General features: G+C 42.3%; 1 protein-coding gene across 3 annotated transcripts in view; it reads right to left on the bottom strand.

The window, feature by feature from the left end:
* derl2 (derlin 2) overlaps nucleotides 1-24,879 on the bottom strand; it is a 76,031-nt gene that overhangs the window by 10,502 nt on the left and 40,650 nt on the right. For 2 of the 3 annotated variants that reach the window (XM_052050144.1, XM_052050143.1), the window contains exons 2-7: nucleotides 15,876-16,077; nucleotides 9,426-9,491; nucleotides 6,784-6,857; nucleotides 5,955-6,048; nucleotides 3,368-3,563; nucleotides 3,197-3,287 (exon numbers count right to left, since the gene is read on the bottom strand). In XM_052050144.1, coding sequence (XP_051906104.1) covers nucleotides 3,197-3,287; nucleotides 3,368-3,563; nucleotides 5,955-6,048; nucleotides 6,784-6,857; nucleotides 9,426-9,491; nucleotides 15,876-15,968 — 614 coding nt within the window. In that variant the 5' untranslated portion in view covers nucleotides 15,969-16,077. Of the gene's footprint in view, nucleotides 1-3,196; nucleotides 3,288-3,367; nucleotides 3,564-5,954; nucleotides 6,049-6,783; nucleotides 6,858-9,425; nucleotides 9,492-15,875; nucleotides 16,189-24,879 lie in introns of those variants that run through there. The other variant, XM_052050142.1, reaches the window with a different exon arrangement.

Raw genomic sequence — 24,879 nt, 5'->3', positions numbered from 1 at the left:
GATCTCAAGAAGTCCTATCAGTGGCTAGAGAGGGCTGGCCTGAAGGACAGCACAGAGGCACTCATCCTGGCTGCTCAGGAGCAGGCCTTGAGCACCGGAGCCATCGAGGCCCAGATATACCACACCAGACAAGACCCAAGGTGTAGGTTGTGCAAAGAGGCACCTGAGACGATCCAACACATAACTGCAGGGTGTAAGATGCTGGCAGGGAAAGCCTACATGGAACGCCATAACCAGGTGGCTGGCATAGTCTACCGAAACATCTGTGCGGAGTATGGACTGGAAACCCCAAGGTCAAAATGGGAAACACCTCCGAAGGTGGTGGAGAATGACAGAGCGAAGATCCTGTGGGACTTCCAGATCCAGACTGACAAGATGGTAATGGCGAACCAACCAGATATTGTGATCATAGATGAAGGGCAGAGGAAAGCCGTTGTAGTGGATGTAGCGGTCCCAAGTGATGGAAACATCAGGAAGAAGGAACATGAGAAACTCGAGAAATACCAAGGGCTCAGAGAGGAGCTGGAGAGAGCCTGGAAGGTAAAGGTGACAGTCATGCCTGTGGTGGTCGGAGCACTCGGGGCAGTGACCCCCAAACTAGATGAGTGGTTGCAACAGATCCCGGGAACAACATCGGACATCTCAGTCCAGAAATGTGCAGTGCTGGGAACAGCAAGGATACTGCGCAGTACCCTCAAGCTTCCTGGAGAGGACCCGAGCTGAATGAGGGACGGACACCACCCGAGGGGTGAGATGAGGATTTTTTTTTTAAATATATATATGTGATGTGTATCTATATATACTGTATATATATAGATATACATCTATATATATAGACACATACTGTGTCTATATATACACATTTCTGTTGGTCCTTCCGCGGAAGTCTCTCTATGGTTTTGTAGACATCATTTTGGATGACACACAACACTGGAGACGACTATTTTCAGTGTGGTGGCTCAGACTGCACCGCTGAACTCTGGACGTGCCTCAGCGGACCGTCACTGCCAGATGAACACAAAGAAGCTCCACCCCCTTTATTTATATGGACACGGAACACGGTAACCTTCCACACAAAATAGTACCAAACAAGTAACAATCGCGTCAGTGGCATACATCGTACTCAACAGGCTACCTGCTCTTTATTCACCAGAGAGGCTCATCAACCTAGTCTCTTATTTCTCTCCCGAAACAGTGTCTTGGTGTACCTTAGCCTTCTCCATTACATACAATCTCTGTACACAGCTTGTAATGGAGGCGGAAGCTCTCGCTGGGAATCCGTAGTGGAGTCGTTAGACGCAATGATTTCAGCTTGAGTCGAGCAGGGATGACAATGGCTAGTGATGGAAAAATCGGAAAGGAGCGTGGCCTGTACGGGGGTGTGGCCACTTACAAAAGTGGCACGAAACATGCTGAAGATGAAGTGTATTCAATTTACACACTATTTGAAACTTGAACAGAAAAAAATACCAAGATTGTTCACTATTCTTTCAAGTGAGAATGTGTGCAATTTTGCTTATGCATTCCTGTGAGCACCAATATGTAACTTCAAATTTGCTGCTCATAATCAACACTAAAAAAGGAAAAACATTCCCTGCCATATTTAAGATTTGTTCATTACTTGTATTCATAAAGTGTTGTGTAAATGTGATAAAAAGCTGTTGATTCTTACCTCATATAGTGATAGTGAAGTCCCACATTGTTTACTATATATGGTTTATGGATGTATTTTATTATATAAAGTGGATGTCTATTTACAGTATATACAACAATATACAGTTTCATGAGGTAGAATACTTTATTTTCTCTTCATTTTAAGCTTTTTAGCAAGCGCTAAAAGCTTATTGATCCTCTCCGTCTTTTTCCACTCTCTTTTTAGCCAACTCCTCTTGTTTTTACACATGCTACAGGCTGTCGAAAAGCGCTTGAGATCGAGTAGTTACTTTTCAGGAGAAATGTCTGTTTTCGGTGTTTCACCGAGGTTGTGTGACTCTGTAAAGCTTTCCATCCTCTCGATCCGTACAGAATGACATCGTCACACACTGTACACGTAGCTTTACCGGCGACATCGAGCTTTTTCACGAAATCCGACACAAGCAGAATGGTTCCTCTTTACTGTTTCTACTGGGGACACCGTCAGCTTTCTATCCAACCAGTCCCATCGAAACATGTTTTTCAGATCCGCATCTATTTGACGCACTTTAGCTTCGTCACAAGTCTCGATAACATTCGGCATTCGCGAGAAATGGTTTTAGGAAGGCGAAAACGGATTGGTTGTGATTTGCATTTGCCGATATAGCGACCAATCACAACAAGTAAGACATCATACACGTCCAATCGCAGGGCTGTTTACAATCGGAAGATGGAAAGACTGATCGGGAGAGCTCGTGAAAACTCGAAGATAAGGTACATGACCCCCCCTAAAATTTTCTCAACGGATTCAGACGATTCACAAAAATGATCAATTTAAGGTCGAGCTATGGACAATGTTGACAGGCTTGCATGCAGTCGCCATACATTTAGCTATGGCTTCAGCAAATTTGTTCTTCGTCGTGTTATCCATTTTCTTCGCTTTGAAATTATCCATAGCTGTCTGTCTTAGACGAGGGGGCGGAGTACTCACATCAGCTGTGTGCTTGCCTATTAAGTGGTACTTCAGACTCTTCGTGCTACGTTGATAGCTCAGCTTACGACTGCAAAACATCCAGGTAATTTTAACTGTTGCTTGTGAGAAGTTAACATCAACCCCAGGACACCATGTGAGGGAGATCCCAAGCTGTGTTCGCGGACCACCGACATCCAGCAGAAGCTGTCTGATCACCTCAGGAATGAACTGTGTGTTCTCATTGAAACTCTCCTTTACTGAAACTGTTGTGGAATGTGAAAATACTCCCAACACCCGTTAGAAGATCGTGTATCAGAGACATCCTTCCAATAAATGCAAGGAGACAAACACTGAGACTTCAGAGTTGTCCCGGAACCTGTAACGGTTTACATGGCAGAGTCAGCTGGAGAGCTGCTCCGAGATTGTGAACCGAGATATGTTTTAGCACACTCTCTCTTGCAAGAAAGACAACCATGCTTGTCTCCTGAGTCTTCATGTTCCTGGTGTGTTCTTAGCATCAGATTACAAGCATTAACCTAACAAGAACTCAATTTCTGGTGTTTTAAATGGCAAAATGTTTTCACAGCTCACATTATTGATGGAGTCTTCAGCCATCTTCCACCACCTGGCAGGTTGGGGAAGACGTCTTCCAAGAAGAAGTATACATGACCGACAGCGATACCTTAGAAAGGCAAAAGACATTTCAACAATGTGAAGAGATATCATTCACCACAGTATATTGCAGAAAATTGTGATAAATACCTAAAAGATCTATGATGATGGAATTTCCCAGCAGAAGTGAAAATCCCATCAGCACCCAAGGCAGAAAGGGTGCCTGGAAATTCAAAAGGCCAAAGAAATTCATCCGAACATTTGGATTTCTTCGACTCCATATGTACACCAACATTATTGTGAATGCTTGGCCCAAGAACACCAAACTCACAAAAGTTCCAAATATCTGAAATCACGTTAAAGAACCTGAAAAAAAAAAATATTTGTTTTGAACCATGTTGAGAGTAAAGACTGCATTAAGCAGGTTCCAAAACATGAACTATTTAATACCAAAAAATTTTATACCAAATATTATTATTTTAGATTTGAACAACTACATTTTGTTGATACACAATGTGTAAAAAAAGCAATGAAAAGTATTGAACCTCCCAAATTCGTTTGATCTAGTCATAGCCAAGCCTGCAGGTACTTTTTGGGGTAAATCGTCACAGTTTAAGAACAAATGTATCTAAAATGCAGCATTATGTCGCCGTGAATAAGCAGATGATTCTGACAGCAGATTCTGAGAGACGCCTCTCAGAATCTGCTGGCAACCGTCACAATATTTTTGGGTCTGCAGTTGACAGCTCACTTTCAGGTCTCACTGTCATAAGATAATATAAGATATCCTTTATTCGTCCCACACTGAGGAAATTTACAGCCTCCAGCAGCAAGAATGTATGTAGAAAGAAGAAAGAGAAAAAAACAACAAACATCTTTCAATTAAATGCAATATGAACACAAAATGGATAAATCGCAGTACTATTTACAATTTTCCTTCACATCATTTAATTATTATTATGATTGTTACTTTTTATGCATCAGCCTGACAGCAGTCGGTAGGAACGAGCGTCGGTATCTCTCCTTCTTGCAGCGCGGGTGTAACAGTCTCTGGCTGAAGGAGCTACCAAGTGCTGTCAAGGCGGGCTGGAGGGGGTGGGAGGGACTGGCCATCATAGTTTTTAGCTTAGTTAGCATTCTTCTGTTGCCCACCTCCTCCAGAGTGTCAAGGGAGCAACCCAGGACAGAACTGGCCTTCCTGACCAGTCGCTCCAGTCTCTTTCTGTCCCGGGCTGAGATGCTGCCTGACCAGCAGACAATGCCATAATGGATGGCCGAGGCCACCACCGAGTTATAGAACGTCTTAAGGAGTGACCCCTGAACCCCAAAAGACCTCAGTTTCCTGAGTAGGAAGAGTCGGCACTGTCCTTTCCTAATCAGGGTGTCCGTGTTTGTAGAGTCATTGCCCACGTGAGAATTGAAGTCCCCCGGAAAAATGAGGGAGTCCCCTGAAGGAGCACTCTCTAGCACACCCTCCAAGGACTCTTAAAAGGGTGGGTACTCTGAGTTGCTATTTGGTGCATAGGAACAAACAGTTAGCATTTACCCCATTACGGCTGTGACACAGATGCCCATGAAGCAAGAACAGGTCTCTTTCTAAATTTTTTGTCCAGGAATCGCAATTTTCATTAAACTTAGCAATTTTGAAATGCCGATTGCTGAAGAAAGATAAAATAACAATTTTGTTTTCTGCTGAAAGAAGAGAGTCCAAATTTTATTTTGGTACGCTCCATGTTTATGTAGCGTTCGAACCAAATATTCTGTGGACCTTGCAAGATCAGTCAAAATCCAGTAAAACGCTGGGATTGAGGGGGTTGCTCCAGTGAAAATGGCTGGGATTGAATGAGTTAATTGTCTTATCATAAACATATCGGCTGCGCGGGGATAGCTGGCCAGGAGCTAGCTGGAAGCTAACGGCAGTTACACCGTCAGAGCGTGAAGTGAGAGTCGCCTTCTACGCCACTAAGACAAGTCTCTTCGCCTCTCTCAGAAGGCAATGCTGTTAATTACTGTGTAAGGTTTTATAATTAAAGATTTAAGTAAATATGTGTACTGTTGTAGTCTTTGTCTCAAAATATGTAAAGTATAATACTGTATTTTAAACATGCTGGTATCTACATACACTTCCACAAAAATTCCTAGGGGCGGGGGAGCAAACTCTCCTTCGTGGTTTTTCACTTATCGCGGCCGGGTCCGAGTCCCCATTAACCACAATAAGTGAGGGATCACCATGGTTGCTGTTATGTATAATTTGTTGGAGCTAGACTTCACAGATGTCATTAGATGGCACTCAAAATCGGCTTTGAAGCCATTTTAAGAAGGCTTAGTCCTGATAGCGCAAGAAGACACTACCCCAAGGGTCGCCTCCATCTCAGCTCCAACTTGCACACGACCTTTTGAGACAAGCACTACAGAACATGGATTTACTGGAGAATTAAAAAAAATAAGTAAAATTGTGTTAGAGGGTTTAGGTTCAAGTAATCAGCGTTCATGAGACAAACCACCATTAAATGCAACCTTTGTGCTCTGTTCAAAATGGAACTTGCATATTATTTACATGTCCGTTAATTCCAAGAGTTATATGAGATATATATTTTTTTATTTTAGAAATACACAATTATTTGGTTATTTTTTGAAAGTCATAGACTGTTAGAATAAAGAGCAAAAATGAAATAACCACGTTGTCATTTGTAAAATAAACTGAATTGACCCGCCCAAATCTCAGTGAAAAGGATACAGTCATCAGAAGTCCACCAAAGAGGAACATGAAAACAAAGTCACCTGTTCGACCCCTGAAAGAGCCCTCCTCCAGCATACGACAGTATCTGTATCTAAAAACAAATTGTTGAGGAAGGGGACGACATTTCTTAAAGAGCTCAAGAAATGCATATAAAAATATATGAGGGTGACAATTATTGCTTGCTGTCACACTGTGGATCTAAAGTACATCTAGAAAGGAGGAACTTGTGAGTTGGCAGCTGGTTATAATCGTTGTGCTAATTTTCCCTGTTATTTGTATTTTCACTCCCTTTTAATCATTTTGTGTTGGTTTTGTGTTGAGTTAACCTGTTTTGGACTGTATTCAGTGTTTTGGTCGAAGATGCAGCAGACGCAATCAACTCTATTCCATGAATCCAAAAGTGTTTTATCATATTTGAATTGCACGATATTTATTTCCCTACAGACGCGCAACGCCACAGACGAACCTTCACTGCGCACTCGGCTTTCACGCCCCAGCGCCGCGGCTCTGACGGCAGGGATGGGGCTCCGCACACATACATTTCCTATTTGTCCTTCTTGGTGAACAAGGCATTAAAAATTTAGCAATCTGAATGATTCTGGAAGAGCCTTAATTTTATTCCCTGTAACACTTGGTTCTCAATTATTGATGCACAATTACGGATGACTCACTGGGGATCAGTTCAGGGTGTACCTAGCCTCTTGCATAATGACAGCTGGGAAAGGCTCCAACATGCCCGCGACATAGTGATGATGAACGTTTCAGAAAACGGATGAATGTATTACGGATCTGACAATGTAATTACACTGAAAACTGAAAAGGATACAAAAATATCATATTGAACAGAAAATTGAAGCCAACTGGACCAAAAAATAGGAAGTTTGTTATTAGTCGCCATACCTACAAAAAAAAGAGAAGAGAGAGGTTACACACCACAAACAACACATTGCATACATTTTGTACATTTTCTCAAGTGAAATTTTTTTTAAAGAGGTTTCTCCTGTCTAATTAGATCACATCAATCTGATGTTCAACAATCAGCTTTCCATCAAAGAGATCCCTTATGATGAACAAAACAAATGGAGTTACATTTCCCTTGCCCGGGGCGCGGGTCAACGGGGCCTCCGTCTGGAGCCAGGCCTAGAGGTGGGACTTGTTGGCGAGCGCCTGGTGGCCGGGCGTACACCCATGGAGCCCGGGCCGGGCTCAGCCCGAAGAGACAACGTGGGTTGCCCTTGTCATAGGCTCACCACCCATGGGAGGGGCCAAAGGGGTCGGGTGCAGTGTGAGCTGGGCGGCAGCCAAAGGCGGGGAAACTGGCGGTCCAATCCTCAGCTACAGAAGCTTGCTCGAGGGACATGGAATGCCACCTCTCTTGCAGGGAAGGAGCCCGAGCTGGTGTGCGAGGTAGAGAAGTTCTGACTGGATATAGTCGGACTTGCCTACTACACACACACCCTGGGTTCTGGTAGCAGTTCTCTCGAGAGGGGTTGGACACTCTTCCACCCTGGAGTGGCCCACGGTGAGAGGCGCAGAGCAGGTGTGGGCATACATTGGGGTTCACACCGGTAGACGAGAGGGTTGCCTGCCTCCGCCTTTGGGTGAGGGGATGGGTCCTGACTTATTGTTTGCGCATATGCACCCAAACAGCAGCTCAGCGTACTCACCTTTTTTGGAGTCCTTGGAGGGTGTTGGAGAGTACTCCTGCTGAGGACTCCCTTGTTCTGCTGGGGGACTTCAACGCTCACTTTGGCAATGACAGTGAGACCTGGAATAGCGTGATTGGGAGGAACCGCCCACACCCGCGTCGATCAGAACTCGATTGGTGTTTTGTTATTGCACTTCTGTGCTCGTCACGGATTGTCCATAACAAACACCTTGCTCAAACATAAGGGTGTCCGTATGTGCACTTGGCACCAGGACACCCTTGGCCGCAGTTCGATGATTGACTTTGCGGTTGTATCATCGGATTTGCAGTCGCATGTTTGGGACACTCGGGTGAAGAGAGGGGCGGAGCTGTCAACTGATCACCACCTGGTGGTGAGTGGGCTCCCATGGTGGGGGAAGATGTCGGTCTGACCTGGCAGACCCAAACGTATTGCTAGGGTTCATTGGGAGCGTCTGGTGGAATCCCCTGTCAGAAGTAGTTTCAACTCCCACCTCCGACAGAGCTTTTCCCATGTCCCCGGTGGAGGCGGGGGACATTGAGTCATAGTGGACCATGTTCCGTGCCTCTATTGTTGAGGTGGACAATCTGAGTTGTGGCCATCAGGTGGTTGGTGCCTGTCGTGGCGGAAACCCTCGTACTCGCTGGTGGACACCAGTAGTCAAGGAAGCCGTCAAGCTGAAGGAGTCTTATCGGACCTTCATGGCCTGTGGGACCCCAGAGGCAGCTGATGGGTATCGACTGGCTAAGCTGAACGCAGCCTCGGTGGTTGCCGAAACAAAAACCTGGGTGTGGAAAGAGTTCGGTGAGGCCATGGAAGCCGACTTCAGGACGGCTTTGAGGAAATTCTGGTCCACCATCCACGTCTCGGGAGGGGGAAGCAGTGCACCATTAACACTGAGTACAGTGGGGATACGCACTGCTGACCTCGACTCGAGACGTTGTAAATCGGTGGGCAGAGTACTTCACGAGTGATGGCAGGAGGGAGCAGAAGATCGACAGATGGATCTGTGCAGCGTCTGCTGTTATGCGGACTTTGTATCGGTCTGTTGTGGTCAAGAAGGTAGCTGAGACAAAGGGCGAAGCTCTCAATTTACCGGTCGATCTACATTCCAACACTCATCTATGGTCACGAGCTATGGGTCGTGTCCGAGAGAACGTTGTCCCGGATCCAAGCGGCCAAAATGAGTTTTTTCCGCAGGGTGTCTGGGCTCTCACTTCGAGATAAGGTGAGAAGCTCGGTCATCTGGGAGGGGCTCAGAGTCAAGCCGCTTCTCTCCCACATCTAGAGGAGCGAGATGAGGTGGCTCCGGCATCTGATTAGGATGCCTCCTGAACGCCTCTCTGGTGAGGTGTTCCAGGCATGTCCCACAGGCAGGGACGACCCTGGACACACTGGAGAGACGATGTCGCCCAGCTGGCCTGGAACGCCTCAGGATCCCCTGGGAAGAGCTGGAAGAAGTGGCTCGGCTTCCCTGCTCAAACTGCTGTCTCCGCGACCCGACCCCGGATAAGCAGTAGAAGATGGATGGATGGATTAGTGTTATGTTATACGACACCTGCATAATGTACCACGATACCGGTACTGAAACTATGATTCACCAACATTTTGACAAATATTACATTCCAATTATTTTCCATTTTCAAAATGGTGGAAGTAAACATTCCCCCTCAGTTAAGTAAATAAATGTCACCTTTCAATATTTTCCTGAAATACAGGCACTAACATTTGTGACTGGTTTGACATTTTATGTTGCCAAGAAATTAAACAACTGTGATTATCATCAAGTTTGATTACTCACTTGGTAATTCCTTAGGATCAAATCTGGATTGAAGTATAGTTGAAAAGGTGTGATGAGCTCTAGTTGCTGGAAAACAAACAAGTCATCAAAAAAGATATAAACTTCATCTGTTAAGACTCATGAATTAATATGCTTGACAGGTAATATCTTGATCAACTCAACAGTAACACTGCATAGTTTGGGTGACTTATTTTAACCACCAGGTTCCCTGTGACTGTCAAATGGCAGAACCCATGGTGTTCTTCCAAACAATCATCAATTTTCTGAAGTTCAGTTTGTGGAAGCAATAGCCACTAATATAGACAACAACGAATTTACTGTTGGGGTTTTCCTAGATCTAAAAAAAAGCTTTTGACACAATAGATCACAGTATATTATTGAAAAAACTAGAAGGTTATGGCATTAGAGGTGTATCTTATAAATGGATAAAAAGTTATTTAGAAAACAGATATCAGTATGTGTAGCTCAACAATAAAAAAACAAATCAACTGAAAATCACTCATGGAGTTCCTCAGGGGTCAGTGCTTGGTCCAAAACTAATCATCTTATATATAAATGATATCTGCAAGGTCTCAAAACAATTTAAATGTGTCCTTCTTTTCTGATGATACAACTTTCTACTGTTCTGGAATAAATCTGAAACAGCTTTTGACAACCGTAGAAAACAAATTAAACAAATTTAAAAACTGGTTTGACAGAAATAAATTGTCACTTAACCTGAAAAAAAATCAGAGTTAATTGTTTTTGGCACAAGACCAATCAAACACCAAGCTAAAATTATGGTAAACTCAATTGAGATAGAAAGAGCGTATGAAACCAAGTTTCTCGGATTAGTAATAGACTCAAAACTATGCTGGAAGCCACATATTGATAACGTAAAAAGAAAAATGGCCAAAACCATAGGGATCCTCTACAAAACCAAGGAAGTGCTAAATAAGAGATCTTTGTACACATTATACTCTTCATTATTATTACCATATATACAATACAATACAATACAATACAATACAATACATGCTGATTTATATAGCGCTTTCACAACAGCGGCAATATATGACCTACTGTGTGGAAATATGGGGAAATGCCTGCAAAACAAACACACTCCCTATTCTCAAACTACAAAAAAAAAACAATTTGAATTATTAATAGATCAAAATATACGGAACCCACAAATCCACTATTTATCAAATTAAATACGATGAAACTTTATGACCTGGTTGACTTTAAAATATCCCAATTAATGTACAAAGCACACAATAACCTGCTCTGCCAAAACATTCTGAAGTTTTTCGAAATTCGAGAAAGCAGCTACGATTTAAGAGGTACCAACTTATTCAAAAAACCCAAAACAACAACAAACATCAAGCAAAGAAGTGTATCTATCAAAGGTGTTAATCTGTGGAATAATTTCGAAACGGACCTGAAAATGAGTAAATCGCTCGCCGAGTCCAAAAACAACAAAAAATAGTACAAACAACCTACATCAATCAGAGTTAAAATGATAAATTCTAAACATTAAATATAATGATAAATCAGAACTAAGTTGATAAATGGAGAAAGGTATTGAAATATCCATTATGAATACAAGAGAAAATTAACACAAGAGTGCGTATGTACTGTATAAAATCCCGATACAAACCAAAAGTTGTAAAAAAAAAAAAATCACTGTTAAGGGTAAAGTATGAGCCTTAATGGAGGCTTCTTTCTTCTTACTTTCTTTCTTTTCTGATTGATATAAAAATGATTTATTACATATAAACACATAACACGGGGTAGCACTAGATAAGTTCTCTACTTCTTCCTACTCTCTTGAACATAATAACTGTGTTGAATGATGAATGATTTCTCTTTCCTTTTTACTATTTTATTTACCTTATTTTCTGTCAAATTATTACTGTATATGTTTTATGTTCAATAAACAAACCAAACAGAAAAACAAAAACAAAACAAAACCTTAGGGGCTCGTAGGTCGCAAATGAATGTGTTTTCACTCGCATACTTTGTGTCACTGCCACATTTTTGTATTTTCTTGAGGTTCTCAAAAATGAAGCTCTCATGAAAAATTTAAATACTGGGTGAAAATGGCCGTTTGAGTAACTCATACTAAATTTCACAAACAGTAAAAAGTTCATGAAAGAAGAGAGAAGTTCATAAGCTTTGTTTAAAAAAGTACTACTATATATTTTTTATTAATCAGAATCGCACTTGGAAACGGAATTGTCCAAATTGAAACGATGCTGAACTCTTGCAGCGGAGCGCTATGACATGACATCAAGTCAGAATTCTTCCACCTATTCCAATCAAGTACAACTTTACGTGGGTGTTACCCAGTATTCAGACGACCGTTGAAAACTGGTTACTGTATTTTCACAACCACAAGGCGCTCTTAAAAGTCTGACATTTTCTCCAAAATGGACAGGCGGCCAAATAATGCGGGGACGCCTTATGTGTGCACCGAGTTTCAAAAGTTGTGAACGTTGTGTAACTTCAATAAGAGCTACGGTTGACTGACTGATGTTTTGCCGACACGCTTGTTATATAGAGGAAATGTGGATGTGACTGAGGACAGCATGTGGTTGTTAAAGGGGGTTAGGCTGTGCGTGAAAGAGGACGGCAAAGGCACACCCAGAGTAGATGTATATAGTGCTGGTATGTGCATTGTGCTAAACAACATCAGTTTGGCTAATAACCCCCGAAAATTGCACCGATGAAGAGACAGTTGAAGCACAGTTGAAACTGGAAGCTCTCAGTTACGTGGTGGAGGACCATGGGAATTGAGCAGCTGCGTGAGAATTCAAGATCAACAAATCCATGGTGCTTGGTGCTTTCGTTTTACAAAACAGTGCCATCTATCCATCCGGGAACGCACAACCGTGGCGCAGCAACTTCCGACAAATTCCAAGGAAAAGCTGGTAAACCTACGCTCCCACTGCAGTAAAAAGATTGAAATCTGACATCTTGAAAAAAAAGTTTGCAGAGTAATCATTAAGGCTGGATGTACGTAGAGAGCGGATGTTTTTTTCTACGAGTTACTGTCCCTGTTTATCAGTGACTCCATGCATGCCCATCACACAGCCACTGTGAAAAAGCAAATGCAGCAAAACAGGGCAGTGCGTTCAAAGTGAAGTTGTACAGCTTAGAACCCTGGCCTAGTCTGATTTTGGGGGCAAGAAAAGCTATGTGGCCTGCCAAGGTTATAAAGCACTGGGAGACACCCTGTACACAACAGCACAACTGCTCGGTTCGAAAGTCTTGTCCATTCATAGGCACTCGCAACTCTTTATCTCATTTTTTTTGCGAGACGTAGCAGTGTACAGTGGTGATAATAATAGCAAAGTAGCGCTAATTCTAACCATCATTCAGCTAATAATAGGATTGCACCAATCACAATTTTCAGGCTGATCACAATCCCCTTTAAAAAGCCTGACCTGCCAACACGATTTTTGCCGATCACAATTGTTTTCATCTTCGAGAGTCAAAAAGGAGTTCACATGTTCAAGAGCATTTTCTATTAGTGCTCCAATGCTCTGGAATGCACTAGCCTTGAAAATTAAGAGCCATTGTCTGAATAGAAATGTTTAAAACTCAACTTGAAACTTCTTTGTATACTCTTGCATTTGCTTGAACTACACATTGGCCTGTTTGACTGCCGCTTCTTCTCATTGTCCTGCGCACTCCACAGCTTGGAGAGGGGGCAAGGTGACGATGGCCCAGTTGGATGTCGCCGTACAGATTCTACACCAAGTGATCTGGACAAATTATGAGGTGGACCACCACCTCGGAGAAGCTGCTATTGAGTGTTCCGCATTGACCAACTGGGCTGGGTTTGAAAAAGGAGAGCTGTGGTGCTGTTGTTGTTTTTTTTTTAAACACACACTTTATTAATGGTTTTAACAGTCTCAACAAATACATGTACGTCTTTGTCCGTCTCGGTACCTTCTCTTCTTCTGTTCGACTCGAGAGGCGTTCATGACCGCCTCCGAAAAACAAATTAACAATTCTTTCAATGAAACGACGAAAATTGAAACAAATCAAAACAGAACATCAAGCGAGGAAATCACAAAATAAACTTTATAGTCCCACTACAGAATTTATTTTGTAATTGCCTTGTTTGTGAATACAAGACAACAAAGGAATAAATAAAAAACACCCCTAGGACAGTCCAGTCTCCTACATTTTACTGACATTTGATTGTTGTGTTGGAGCTACACTCAAGGAAATGCCAAAATAAATTCTGTGGGGGGAGGGAGGGCTATAGAATTAATTTTGTGATTTCTTTGCTTGATTTTCTGTAGTATTTTCAATTTTCGTAGTTTCATTGAAGTAATCGTTAATTTTGGTTTTTCAGAGGCGGTCATGAACGCCTCTCGAGTTGAACGTAAGGAGTGTAAGGAGTGCTCCATCTAGTGGATGCATTGTAGATTGTGCCTTATAATCCAGTGCATCCAATATATGAAAAAAAATACAAATTAGGCCATTCATTGAATGCGCGGCTCATAATCCAGTGCACTTTTTAGTGTGGAAAATACGCTATTTTGTTATTATCGGTAGTAATCAAGCAAAATAAATTCCTGTACGAATAAACTGGTTTGAAATAGAATCAGTACATGGAAAAAACTCTTCCACAATGTTCCTTATTGCTGTAAATCAAAGAAGTATTAAATATTGTCAGAACTTTTAAAAATAAAAAGTCAACTGATTGCTTTAATATTGATATGAGAATAGTAAAACAGATTATAGAACTTGTAGTCCGACATTTCCATATATATGACACCTGTCATTCAAATCTTTCCATCAAAAATGAAAATTACTAAATTCATTCCAATTTATAAAAAATGTAGAACATTTGTTTCCAAATTATAGACCAATATCACTCTTACCACAATTCCCAAAAATATTAGAACAATTATTTTCATGCAGACTTGATAATTTTATACAGAAACATGTGCTATTAAGTGAAAATCAATATGGCTTCAGAGAAAAACGGACCGCCTCAATAATGGCAGTAATGGAGTTTGTGGAAGCAACATCCACTAATATAGACCACAAAGCTTTGGATACTCTAGATCAGGGGTGTCAAACTTATTTTTGTCACGTGCCATGTTGTACTTTCCCTTGGAGGGCCCTTATGACTGATGAATTTTGTGAAACCACCAACCACATATTACCTACAAAATGAGCATCAAATAGATAGCTAACTTGCTTTGACATCAGTAGTCAAGAATAATGGATTTTTTAAACATTTTAATTATTACATTATATATGAACATTTGAATTTTTGTTTCAGACTTTAGCAAGCATCATGGAAATTGACCTGCTTGAATTGCTTAAACAGGCCACATAAAATGATGTGGTGGGCCAGATCTAGCCACCGACTTAACTTTGACTTTGGCCTTGACTTTGACACCTGTGCTGTAGATAATATATACATAATATAGATCATAATATACATGCAAATTAGAGAGATATGGCATGCCAGGTGTAGCATATACATGGATAAAAAGTTATTTAGATAACAGATATCAGTATGTGCAGTTCAACACAAAAAAAATCTAATCAACTGAAGATCACTCATTGAGTTCTTCAGGGGTTTGTGCTTGGTCCAAAACTATTCATCTTATGTATAAATGATAATTGCAGTGTCTGAAACAATTTAAATGTGTCCTATTTGGTGATGATACAACTATCTACTGCTCTGGAGAAAATCTGAATCAGCTCCTCATAACTGTGGAAAATAAATTAAACAAAGTGTTAAACTGTTTCGACAGGAATAAGTTGTCACTTAACTTTGGAAAAATCTTAAGTTAAGTTTGTTATTGGCACGAGTCCTATCAAACACCAATTTAAAATTATGGTAAACTCAATTGAAATAGAAAGAGTGTCTGAAAATAAATGTATTGGATTAGTAATAGATTCAAAACTATGTGGGAAGCAACATCAAGATAACTTTAAAAGAAAAATATCCAAAACCAGAGGGATCCTCTACAAAACCAAGGATGTGCTGAATAAGAGATCTTTGTACACATTATACTCATCATTATTACTATCATTTATGACCTACAGTGTGGAAATATGGGGGAACGCCGGTAAAAAAACAAAAAAAAAAAAACACTGACTGTTTTAAAACTAAAAAAAAGCCATCAGAATTATTAATAGATCAAAATATACGGAACTCACGAATCCACATAGTATGGTCATCATTAAAAAGAATGAAATTTTATGACCTTGACTTCAAAATAGCCCATTTAACGTACAAAGCACATCCGGATGAACATTTTGCATTGTTAGGGGAGGGTTCGTGACGTTTCTCACTCTAACACACGTCAGCTATGTGTGAGTGACGAAGCTGAAAAGCGATATTGTATTGTAAATGATAGCTGTAGTAGCAAAAAGCGAAGGAAGGGAAGATAATCTTTCCACTTGCAACACAGTCAAATGGAACTATCTTACCACTGCTGCTGTTGTTAGGACACATGCCGTTGTATATGCCCTCGTCACAAGCGGAATCTGTAAATACTCCTGTTGAAATGTCTGGTAAGCCATTTTGAACAGGATCTTTGCAACCAGCACTTTGCTGTCAAACAGTTTTACAGTGACGAGGTTCCTCCAAACATGTGCGGCTCCAACCAGTCTGATTATTATTATTATTATTTGTTCTTCTTCTTCTTCTTCTTCTTCTTCTTCTTCTTCTTCTTCTTCTTCTTCTTCTTCTTCTTCTTCTTCTTCTTCTTCTTCTTCTTCTTCTTCTTCTTCTTCTTCTTCTTCTTCTTCTACGCTCACTTGGCGGTTGGCAAACAACGTTATGTGCATTACTGCCCCTTTCTAAAATGAAGTTGGGGTGGGTGGGCTGTATAATGTCCGAGTTCATATCTCAGTGGTTGGAAGAAATCAAAACCTGGATGGCACACAGTTTCTTGAAATTCAACGAAAAGAAGACAGAGGTGATATTGTTTGGTCCCAGTGGCCCTTGTACATTTCATCCTGTAGACTTGGGCCCCCTGTCTCCTTATCTTAAGTCAACAGTCTCAAACTTGGGCCTTAAACTGGACAGTGATTTCAAACTCGATGGGCAAATTGGTGCCGTTGTTAAATCCAACTTCTTTCACCTTAGACAGCTGGCCAAAATAAAACCTCTCCACTCACATGAACACTTTGAGACAGTAATTTATGCCTTCGTCACACCCCGGCTCGATTACTGCAATGCCCTTTACTTTGGAGTCAGCCAGTCCTCTATTAAGCGCCTCCTGCTGGTCCAGAATGCCGCTGCTTGCCTCTTGACTGGTACTCGTAAGAGAGAGCCCCTAACTCCTACTCTGGTCTCCCTTCACTGGCTCCCCATTCATTTTAGAGTTATTTTCAAGATCCTCCTCTTTGTTTTCAAATCTCTGAATAATCTCGCGCCATCTTACCTCTCTGAGCTCATCCGCCCCTACACAACTGCCCAGCGCCTCAGGTCTGTGGACCAGACATTATTAGAAGTACCAAGAACTAAACTGAGGCTCAGAGGGGATTGAGCCTTTTCTGTTGCTGGTCCCTCTCTATGGAATGACCTCCCACTGAACATTCGGCAAGCCTCCTCGCTGCCCATCTTCAAAACCCTCCTCAAAACTCACTTGTATTCTTTGGCATTCGACTCATCATGACTTAGATTTGTTCTTGGTTTTACTGTTTGGTGCTTTCTACCGCCTTTATTACCGATTTGTCTTACTGTTTATTGTTCATGTTAAATTGCTCCATGTACAGCACTTTGTGTGCAGCGATGGCTCTTTGAAAGTGCTCTATAAATACTGTTGACTTGACTTGACTTGACTTGAACACACTAGGGGTATGTGAAAGCACCTCATGTGGTGTGAGATTTGACAATATATTTTAAGAGCATTCATGCAAAGCAGTGGCCTCCCTGCCGATCACTATTTTTATAAAGCATTTAAAGAACCTCATTGAAATTCTGACCAAAACCAAAAGTATGACCCGCCTCAAATAAGCGACGATTTTACAATATGAAATAGTTTAGAAAAGTCGAAAAAAAAAAAGGTATTGGAATGGCAAGCTTTGTTTTTGTTGTATACTCAAGACTTTGGGTTCCATATGACGTATTCATGGGGTGAAAATCTGTGTTTGTAAATAAGGGACCTTGCCAATAAAACTGGTCTGTGAATCTATTTTGTAATTGCAACCTCAAATAAAGTTTAAACCACCAAATTTAGCAAAGTACACTGAGGGATAAAATTCCACATAAATTATATTTTTTATATAAATATTTTTTGTGTTTAGTCCCATTGATTAACTGTATAATTATTTATTGCACACTCTTTCTGATGTAAAGTGTGCAGTTCTTCTAGAGGAAGTTAAAACGCATGCAATCGATACCCTGACAAATTTTGTATTCACCAAGGAGTGACAGATCTGTATGAGAAGCGAGATAAACTTCCCGCCTTCGAGAGTAAAACTGTCCTTTTCAAAGTGAAATGTCTTTCTTGCCATTGATTTAATTTAGTTTGTGTTTTCTTGGTTAATGGGAGGAAATTTGCAGCAATCCTCTTTTTTTTCATTTTTACTAATGACAAGGGTGAAATGTTGCTTCTGTTTGGATCTTAACCCTTTCAGGAACAGCAGTTACTACAGCAGCCATCTTGCTACCTCTGCGTCCCGTGTCATAGATGCATAATTTTCCCACCAGACGCACAGTTCCAAATAATATGCGTTTTGGGGACACAAGAAGATTTCTCAGTGAAAATTAAAAAAAAATTAAAAGCAAAAAAAAATAAACCCTATGGTAAATCTTTTTTTCCAGCAATGAACGCAGTTTGACAATCACCACCATTGTTGTTTTGATCTCGCGTTAAGTAATCTCGCGTGACGAGATTTCGGTTATCGTGAGAAAAGATTGGTGAGATCGGCCTTCACTACATGGAAAGCAGACGATTGCCAAGTCGTGTAATGTGAAAACAATTATCGCGAAAGTTTATTGCGGAGATATCACAAAGTCTTTCTCGAGGCAGGTCCGTCATACTAACCGTTGTGGATAGATTCTCCAAATTGGCCCATTTTGTAGCCTTGTCCAAGCTGCCGTCCGCTCTGGAGACCGCCGACATCCTCATCAAACACGTTTTCTGTCTTCATGGGATTCTGGTGGACATTGTGTCCGACCGGGGCCCTCAGTTCGTCTCCCGGGTATTGAAGCCGTTCTGTCGGGCTTTGGGGGCCACTGCGAGCTTGTCTTCGGGTTACCAACGGACACACGTAGTCAAAGAACCATCTAGACCAACGGACAAACTGAACGTGCCAATCAGGACTTGGAAGCAGCCTTGTGCTGCGTGTGTCTCCATCGCCCTTAATCTTCGTCGGCTCACCTGCCGTGGGTGGAATACGCCCACAACACCCTCGTCTCGTCTGCCACCGGTCGGTCTCCGTTTATGGTTACGGTCTATGGTTACCAGCCTCCTCTGTTTCCTTCCCAGGAGGGTCAGGTGGAGCTCCTGTCCATACAGCTCCACCTGAAACGGGCTCATCGGGTGTGGAGAGCAACCAGGGCTGAGCTGTCGCGCACGGCCACGAGGAACCGCCAGATTGCGGATCGTCGCCGTCGCCCTGCGCCGTGCTATCAGGTGGGGCAGAAGGTATGGTTGTCCACGAAGGATCTACGACTGGCGGGGACATCGTGCAAGTTGGGGCCTCGCTTCTTGGGACCGTTTGAGGTGGAGTCCATCAACAGCCCCGTCTCCGTCAGGCTCCGGCTGCCACCCTCCATGAAGGTGCATCCCGTCTTCCACGTTTCCCTGATTAAGCCTGTGACCGCAAGCCCCCTGGCTCCTCCACCCACATCACCTCCTCCTCCGCGGATTATTGATGGCAATCCGGTGTACACAGTGCGGTAAATCTTGGACTCTCGGCGCAGGGGTAAGGGGTTCCAGTACCTGGTAGACTGGGAGGGCTACGGCCCGGAGGATAGGCAGTGGGTCCCCAGCTCCTGGATCTTGGACCCGTCCCTTCTCCGCGCTTTCCATACTGCGCACCCGTCGAAGCCGGGTGGTCCGCCAGGAGGCGTCCTTTGAAGGGGGGGTACTGTCATGATGATGTTTTCGGTCTGGCCAGCAGGTGGCATGAGCGGACTTCGGTAAGCACCTGCTCCCAATCTGTAATTTGTAAACTCTGTATTTAAGGTTTCTTCTGCTATGCACGTGTCGGAGTATTGTTTTCTGGTATTGCTATTCTCGCTGCTCATGGACTATTTGGATATTGACCTCATTGTGTTTCGCTTTTTGTACTCTCGGTACCCCTGTTTTTTGTAAGTACGATTTTGATTTTGTGAATTGGCTTTTCGCTCGCATGTATTTTGATACATTGTTTTAGTTTGTATTGCCGGTCTTTATTTTTCTCCCTTGCCTTTTGTGCAAGCACTTTTTGTTATTCGTTTATGTTCTCTCTGGTCCTTGTTTTGACCAGCGCTTTATGTTGCCTTTTTGTCGGTGCGATTATTTTATTAGCATTAAAACATATCTTTGTTTCGGAGACCTTGTTTACGTCTACGTTTTTGGGATCCAGACTTAACTCGGCTTGTCCAAGTCATGACACTTTTGTGTATGAAGCTTTAACACCGTTGCAGAAAAACAAAGTCATGCTCAATTGTGTCGAAGGCGAAAAAGAGGATAAATGCGTCATCGAAGACCATCTCACACTAGATTAATATATCTAAGACAAGCCTGACGTTGGAGATATGTCTGTTCTTCATAAAGCCAGACTGGGTCTCATCTATAATTGTGTCTAACACATCCTTTATTCTTCTTGAGAGTATCAAAGCCATAACTTTATAATCATTATTCAGCAACCAAATAGGCCTCTTGTTGCCAATGTACATTGTGTCTTTGTTAGGTTTAGGAATTGCTGTAAGGAGGCCTTGAGTAAGACTTGGGGGGCACCATTCGGTATACCCTCCAAAACGACTTGGACAAGACATAGAGCTAGCTGATCTGATTTTTTTTTTTTTTTTTTTGGTCTCCAAAACCAGCAGTTCCAGGTGATTTCCAGAAACGCAATGACTTGCATAACTTCCTTAACAGGAGGTGGAGTGTCACAGAAATAACCATGTGAGGATTCTGTGATTTGTGTATCATTCTCCAAGTCCATAAAGGGTGCAGTGGTCTGTGCATTATACTTTGAACCGTACAAATGCATAAAACCTAGAAATATACAAGAATTGCAGGATTAGCACTCAACTGTACTTACTGACATAGTTTTTTTTAAATGTTCCTGACCCCATTGTGATGATATCCTTTACACATTGATTTTGATGCAGAGATGCCTGAGGGATCGATGGTGTTAAGGAATTTATTCCTGACTGTGATTTTTTTAGCCCCTCTCTGTTGTTGGATGTGTTCATACACTTTAAAGCAAGAATGTAGTATGCTGTTTGTAGCAAAGGCTCAGCCCGCTCCTCAGTTTAGTTCCCGCGAGACGTTTGCGTTGACACATTTAAGCATTGCGTTATTTCAACCCGCCAATACAGCCCTCCTAAGCGTCCCTCCTCAATCCCTCTTCAACCCCAAAACAGTCAACCCAAAGACAGTCATCATCTCATTCCTACTCGTCATCAATCCCAAAATACAGCCGATTCATCATCATCTTATTCCTACTCAGCCCTCCTCTTCAGCCCACAAAACAATCATCCCTTCTCGTTCCTCCTTCATCCCTCGTCATCCCACCTCATCATCCCTTCTCAACCAACATCACCCTGTATTGTTTTCATTTCCTTGTATTCACTTGAACATTTCCAGTAAAAAATATTGAAACACCCCCTTGAATCCCGTCTCTTCCTACCTGTGCTCTGACCGGCACACCATCTGGTCTACAGTTATCCCCTTAAACAGATGCCCATTACATCGATCCTGATCTACCGGTAGATCTAAGACAGGTCCCAAGTAGATCCGAGGAGTGTCGAGGAGAAAAACAAACTACCATTTGTTAGTAATATAATTGTTTGTGTTCATGTACGCTGCACCCTAATCATCCTATCAGTCTCATCCCCCCCCCCCCCCCAAAAAAAAATAATAGCAGGTAAATCTTGAATTTATGGTGGTGCGTGATTGCATCACCGGAAGTTGTTAGCGCTCAGCAGTCTGCAATTGCAGTTTGTGATCAGAGCTGTTGCGCTCTTTTATTGTCATTATTCTCATTCAGAGTTTGCTTCGTGAACAATTCACCGAGGGCACAGGCAAAGAATAGGAATCTAGGAGGGCCCAGAGAAGCACTTTAAAACGGTACGTGTGAGCTATGATAGTTAACAGGTTGCAAAAGCGCATCGCAAGCCTCAGTGTCAGGCTGTTCCGCATCATGGCGTGTGTGCGTGCGCGTGCCGGTAAGGGGCGATCCTGGGAGGTTAGTTGATCGAAAAGTAGATCTTCGGTCCCAAAAATTTGGGCACCCCTGCCATTAAAACCAGTGGCGGATGCTGGTCTGTAAAAGAGGGGAAGCTCAATTTTGGCCAACATCATAAAATGTGTCCGTTTATTTGTAAGTGAATTCTACTCTCCGTTCCTTTTCAAGAAAATGATCAGTGACTCTGTCATACCAACAAGGCGTCTTTTCCAGGGACTTCATTTCCCTTGCCGTTTTTTGCAAGCGCTTTTCGTTGTCTCATTATATCATTTCCTGGTTTTCGTTATTAATCTGCGTTTTCTGTTAGACAGAGTTTTTGTTTATAATAAATATTATATTGTGACAAAGTCCTTTTCAGTGTCTGCTATTTTGGGGATCCACTATTCTCGTTTTTTCAGTTACGTACGAAGCGTTTCATGCGTGACGTGACACCACAGGGCTGCATGAGCTCACCTTTCCAGTTCACCCTATTTACAAACGACTGTGTTAGCTCTCAACCAAATCAGTATGTTGTAAAATTCTCAGATGATACAGCTATCTTTAGTCTGCTCACGAGGGACTCTGGCATTCGTAGCCACTGTGATGGGATTGACAATTTTGTTGACTGGTGTAACGAGCACCATCTAAGCATAAATGCGGAAAAAAACTGAGGAAATGGTGTTTGGCCCTAAATCAATTGGAGACCACAGCCCCATCTTTATAAATGGCGCAAACATCAGGCAGGTCTCCTCTTACAAATACTTGGGGATTTATATAAATTGCGGGCTTAACTGGCAGACACATGTATCAAAGGTCTGTTCGAAGATCCATCATCAGCGCCTTCATTTTTTTGCGACGTCTCAGGATTTTTGGAGTTGGCAGAAGCATTCTGTTAATCTTTTGTAGATCAACCATCGACTCAGTCCTGCGCTTCGGAATAACCAGTTGGTTTGGGAACCTAACTGTTAAATCTAATCAATAAACAATTAGAGGGAGGCAGACAGACAAACGGAAGGACATGAGTGAGGTGGGGGTGAGGGGGTGCATATGACTGTAATGTGTGTCCAATGTGTGTAGAGTGTATACTGTCTTGTCTTGTATGTAATTGTTCTAATTATGTTGTGCTTCATTCATCGTGGTGGCCCAGGTCTTGACTTGTCCACCACGCCGCTTGCGCCAGGCTGGCAAAGGAGCAGGAAGGAGAACATCCCTGATCAACTTGCCCTCCTGGTGGCGTGCCGCATGCTCGAACCAACGGTGGCAGAGGTGGTTGGGGTCGTGGAAGTTTTACTGTTGTTGCCCCCACCCAACTCGTCGTTCAAACCCTTGCTTCCGTTTTTCTAGCGCAGTGCTGACCACTGAGATTCCAGGCCGCCAGCGAAGCGCAAAATCCTTTCAAAAGGCATCGGAAGTGATGTTTACTATCCATATTTTCCTTGATGCGAGAGGAAGTGGTGTGGGGACATACTTTGCTCGGCAACACTATACATCATACACGTACTTAATTGTTGTTCATTCACATTAACAGGGGTGGTGGTGGATGGGGAACTGTAATACCACAACTGCATCCCCTCAGTGGAAGGATGGGGTTGCTGTCCCGTTTCCCTCGCCATTAAACTCATGCAACAAAGGAGATATGTCATGATTATGTAAAATTGAAGACATAAATCACACGCAACAAACACAGCCCAAAAAAATACCACTGAACACTGAACATTTAATGGAGTACATACAGTATCTATTATGGCACATCTCTGTCACTTTGTTCTAACAACAATTATACCTGCTATGTTTTTAATACGGTCATGTGAGGGCATTGCAGTTATTTTGTCTTGCATTAGAAGTCAGTGAGTTATTTTCACTGTTAAAATTCCAATGCAAACATTCATTGCAAAGATAGCCATCATGTCCAGTATTGCTTCAGTCAAACAAAACTTGGAAGAATATTCTGTGAGCAACAAAGAGCATAGAAAACATATTTTTAAATTTGACTTGAGTGAAAGGCTGACTGCAGCCTAAACTGGTGGCCAGTCAACGAACACGGCAAACACTTTCCCAATGTCATACATTTCCATTCACATTGTCACAAAATGTGAATTGAATGAGCATTGCCCAAACGATCCAACCATCTATTATCTGAGCAATTATTGTATTATTTTTAATTATATAAAAGTACTAAATAATAAAACCATCTAATAAAGGAAGTGGCAGGGGTGTTTGGTGAACAACTAGCTCAAATCCAAAGGTCCCTCATTTGAATGTTGGCCCGGGCTTCCTCGTACAAAACATGGATGATACGTTATTTAAAGACTCTAAAATGTCGGCCCAGTGGTCGACTGGTTCAGTGCGTCGACCTCACAGTGCAGAGATGCAGGGTTCGATTGCGGCTCTGAACTCCCTGTGTGGAATTTGCATGTTCTCCCCGTGGCTGTGTGAGCTTTCTCTGGGTACTCCAGCTTCCTCCCACATTCCAAATGTATGGCAGATTGATGGAATGCTCTAAATTGTCCCTAGGTGTGAGTGTGAGCGTAGATGGTTCTTTGACTACGTGTGCCCTGCGATTGACTGGTGATCGGTTCAGGGTGTCCCCCGCCTACTGCCCAAGGATAGATAAGATAAGATATCCTTTATTTGTCCCACACTGGGGAAATTTACAGCCTCCAGCAGCAAGAATGTAGGTATAAAGAAGAAAGATAGCTGGGATAGTAGACTCCAGCATCCGCCGCGACCCTTGTGAGGATAAAGCGGATCAGAAAATGGATGGATGGATGAAAATGTCAATAGGTGTGAGTGTGAATGGGGTTTTTTTTGTGACTTGCGATTGGCTGGTGACTAGTCCAAGGTATGCCCTATGTCACCTGGGATAGGCTCCAGCTCACCCCTGACCCTAATGAAGATAAGCAGTGTGGAAAAATTGCTTCATAATATAATATAATATAATATAATATAATATAATATAATATAATATAATATAATATAATATAATATAATATAATATAATATAATATAATATAATATAATATAATATAATATAGGCGGCCCGGTAGTCCAGTGGTTAGCACGTCAGCTTCACAGTGCAGAGGTACCGGGTTCGATTCCA

Source organism: Hippocampus zosterae, chromosome 18 (genome assembly GCF_025434085.1).
Source record: "Hippocampus zosterae strain Florida chromosome 18, ASM2543408v3, whole genome shotgun sequence".
NCBI classification, from domain to species: Eukaryota; Metazoa; Chordata; class Actinopteri; order Syngnathiformes; family Syngnathidae; genus Hippocampus; species Hippocampus zosterae.
This window is presented reverse-complemented; position numbering and strand designations above follow the sequence as displayed.